We start from the raw sequence: 3,940 nt of genomic DNA on the forward strand, positions 1-3,940 counted from the left end.
TAAATGTCGCTATGATCTTGAGGTCATCTCTCGTTGGCATCTTTCAACTGATTTCATTGAATCGCTCGAAGTAGGCTTTGTTGGATTCTCCTTCATGTTTTCAACATGTAAATATCGCATACGTCTGTTGTTGGAACCTCCTTTGCTGAATAAAGCTAACCAGTATCTAGCAGATCTATCCAAAGTTCATGCGTAATATAAACTCCATAACTTTCGGGTCCATTGGAAGCATCTTGATAGCCCATTAGAAATTCAAGACATGGTCGTGTGGGTCCCCTTTTCCATTGTATGGTGGCACACTAGGTCCCTATAGTCCTTTTTGAATGGGTGCTTTGTTGATATCACCCATAAAGGGTAAATGGAAATTCAAAATTTTGAAGGCTTGGTTGTACTACTTTGCCTCTACTATCTCTAGTGGCACTTCCCGATCTTTATGAGAATTCTTCTTTGTTTTTTTAGAGCATGAAGGGCCAGAGATTACTTCCTTTTTGCTTAATTTCTCTTCATTCCTTTTGTCTTTTATCCCCGTCTTGTTCGAATCATTCGTCTGACTGGTGTGAATAGAGAACAAATCCCATTCTTTCTCTATCTGGATCTTTCATTCATTTCTTTCCATTTTCCTCTTTCTCATGTCTCTAAATTTTTTGAAAGCCTCAAATTCCCGCATTTCTAATTCTTCATATTCTAAATTCTTTTGACTTATCTCTCTTCCTTCTCCTCCTGACCTTTCCAATGTCATATTCTTGTTTTTATTACCGTTGTAATATGTGGCGTTTCCTTCAGTTCCTTTGAGGTTTCATATTCTCGCGATGGGGCTCGCATCAACGATTTGATTTTCTTTGTTGGCTATTTGACGTGAGGTCCCACAGATAGCGCCACTTGTTGCGCCCTTGGGTTCAACTTCCATCGGTTGTGAGAGTTCACGGTCCCTTTATGATTAATTAAATTGGAGACGACAAACAACTTCATAAGCTGAGTCGCCATAGGGAGATCCCATACCAACACTCTGATGATAAAATCAATGATGACCTTAAGAAAGTATGTCGTCGGTCGAATGAGACTCAATAAAAATATGTGTATATGATCACGTACCTTATAAAGTGGTTATTGTCACTTATTTATAGTTAATGATAGGAGGTTGCGACCTATTCATGTATCGACCATGTATGTTATCTTGTTGCATTAATGGTCATATACCCGAAGGTACACTCTTGTGTACTTACTAGTTGTTTAACAATTGTCTCTTGTTGGTAAAAGGATCCATCAGTCAGATATCTTTGGCATAAGATATATTACTTTGAGTTCAATGTACTATGATACTGTTGTGACGTCATCTTGTACTTTAGTCGTGACTTTATATGGTTTGATACTCATGCCTTGTTCGGTATACATTTTGTTTAGTAGTCTGGTATATACATAGTCTGGTATACACCTGGTTCGACATAGCGAGGGTATATGTGTAGATTTAGGCTAGACTATACCCTATTACATACATTATATGATAAATAGATGCTTAATTCATGCAATGTCATCAAATAACATAATTGGTTTATGATATTCTATATTTGGATTATAAAGTAATAAAATATTGTTATATATCAAAATAATTAAAATATAGTCGTTCAGAAATATAAAAGAAAAAAGCGAAGCATCTTGAATCATATAAAACAATTTAATCCTTATTTATGACCTAGAATGTCTACAGGAAATGTCTTTCAGTCTGTAGACTTTGGTACATGTCTTTCTAGAAAAGAAGACGTGTAGACGTTTTAACATCTATGGTTTTCTAAAAAACAAACAATTCACGAAAACATTAAGATGCAATATTTTTGTATCAATAGACCTTAGTGCTCAAAAAGAACTTTTCCAAAATAAACAAAAAACAACCAAACTTTTTTGGACTAAAATACTGTATTTTTACTAACCATGGACCAAATTTGCAGTTTTCTCTAAAACCAAAAGGCAGGGATTAAATTCGCTAATATACAAACAATTCAGGGATGAAATTTGAAAGTTGCTTCCAACGAATAGGATAAGAGAACATTTGGGTAAGCCTTTCCCGTTCACCACACCATAGACAGTCCTCGACGTACATCAGCAATGGCTCAAGCGCTAGCAACACCCGTCGCACCTTCACTCTCTCTTATCTGCACAACCTCATCTTCCTTCAAATCCAAATCCGCTTCAAACTCTCTATCATTCTCAACTTTCAATCCTCCAAAGGTAACAACGAATGTCGATAAAACTGGGTTTTCTTTCGATTTGTTAACGAATGAATCGTAAATTTGCAGGTTGGTGGGTTGAGCATAAGATGCGCTCGTGTTGGAGGAGTTGAGATACCGAACAACAAGAGAGTTCAGTATTCGCTACAGTACATTCATGGAATTGGGCGTACCAGAGCTCTTGAGATCCTCAACGACCTCAAAATGGACAACAAAATCACAAAAGATTTATCGGAAGAAGAGCTGATTATTCTTCGTGATGAAGTTTCTAAGTACATGATTGAAGGAGACCTGGTATGCTCGAATTCCTTTCTCATTTAATTTCATCCATAATTTCTCTTCTCATTCCATCCGATTTTAGGGTTTCAAACATAATCCTTCCAAAATTCAACTTCTTAATCCCCAATTTGTATGATTGAATGTGGTTTTCGTCTGATTTTGATTTCACAGAGGCGATTCAATGCGCTAGCAATTAGGAGATTGAAAGAAATTCAGTGCTACAGAGGTGTACGCCACATTCAGGGACTCCCTTGTAGAGGACAGCGAACGAAGAACAATTGCAGAACTTTGAAGGGCAAAAAGATTGCAATTGCTGGCAAAAAGAAAGCCCCTCGTTAGACTCAAATCTCTGGTTTGTGACTTTGTTCATTGTTCATGTTTACATCAAGATTATTGTTTAATGTTAGATTAATTAACCTTGTTTTTTGTACTACATTTTGGGTTCGATGATTAAATTCAGAATTGCAATGAAACAAAATTACAACTTCAATGCTTAATATCTTAAATGTTTGAATTAGTTCAATCGCTCGTATTATGAGCTTATGATCTTCATTGTGAATTTTGATTGAGAATTATTGATTGTGAAGTGTGAATGTTAGTATGTAAAGCTGTGAATTGTATCCATGTGGCATTTATGCGAATTAATTCTATATCGTATTGATACTCTAATAGTATATAGATAGTATTAAAATAGTATTAATACTTATGTTATGTTTTTATATGATATTAATTATATATAATATTAATACTTTGATATATAAATTTCTACATAATATAAAAAAATCGCTATACCATTGCAATCGCTATTTGATTTTTAACCGATATAAATGGGTTAGTGTTTAGTGATGTTATGATTTTTAACCCGCAATTAAAAACTCGACTACAATGAAACAAAATTGAAAATTGATTGTTTAAACGTCTTGAGAAAAGTGTGAATGAACTCGGTAGAACAATTGTGAAATTTAACTACCATTATCAATATTGTCCTTATATTTTACACTATGAATTAGAAATAGCTGAAAAACTAACTGATAACAGAAAAACTGGCTGCTAGTCGAAACTTGGAAACTAGTCGAAATAGCTGAAAAACTAACTGATAACTAAAAACAGACTGTTAGCCGAAATATTATTAGCTAGTTTGAAAACTAGCTGCTAGCTGAAAAATTAGTTACTAGTGATAATTTAAAAAACAATCAACATATAAAAAAATGATGTTTTTCCATAAAGTAGATGATAATGTTGTTGAAACATGTAAAAGTTATAAAATGATGTATAAAATATTGAATTTTTTATTATAATTAATAAAATATATATTTGAAGTTTTTAAAAATAAGCTCAGTGATCTGGTTGCAGCTTCAATTTTATTTTTTCCTTGGAAAATATTGTGGATCAAACGACCGAGTAAGTTTTACGTTTAATACTTTTACGTCACAAAATAT

At 33.8% G+C, this 3,940-nt stretch overlaps 1 protein-coding gene across 1 annotated transcript; it reads left to right on the forward strand.

Annotated features, from left to right (window-relative positions):
• The first annotated feature begins 2,046 nt into the window (after window positions 1–2,046).
• EMB3137 (Ribosomal protein S13/S18 family) lies at window positions 2,047–2,991 on the forward strand. The gene is made up of 3 exons (XM_079035944.1): window positions 2,047–2,223; window positions 2,292–2,516; window positions 2,673–2,991. Exons 1-3 carry the CDS (start codon window positions 2,101–2,103, stop codon window positions 2,838–2,840), a joined length of 516 nt encoding a protein of 171 aa, XP_078892070.1. The 5' UTR covers window positions 2,047–2,100; the 3' UTR covers window positions 2,841–2,991.
• Window positions 2,992–3,940: the final 949 nt, after the last annotated feature.

The sequence above is a fragment of the Lactuca serriola genome, chromosome 1, assembly GCF_051521515.1.
Source record: "Lactuca serriola cultivar US96UC23 chromosome 1, Lser_US96UC23_V15, whole genome shotgun sequence".
NCBI classification, from domain to species: Eukaryota; Viridiplantae; Streptophyta; class Magnoliopsida; order Asterales; family Asteraceae; genus Lactuca; species Lactuca serriola.

What these genes read in the sequence shown, in the direction of transcription:
- EMB3137 (XM_079035944.1), top strand. Translation starts at nt 2,101, where the DNA reads ATGGCTCAAGCGCTAGCAACACCCGTCGCACCTTCACTCTCTCTTATC. An exon ending in CAACTTTCAATCCTCCAAAG is followed by an intron (nt 2,224 to 2,291) that starts GTAACAACGAAT and finishes GTAAATTTGCAG; the next exon opens with GTTGGTGGGTTGAGCATAAG. An exon ending in ACATGATTGAAGGAGACCTG is followed by an intron (nt 2,517 to 2,672) that starts GTATGCTCGAAT and finishes TTGATTTCACAG; the next exon opens with AGGCGATTCAATGCGCTAGC.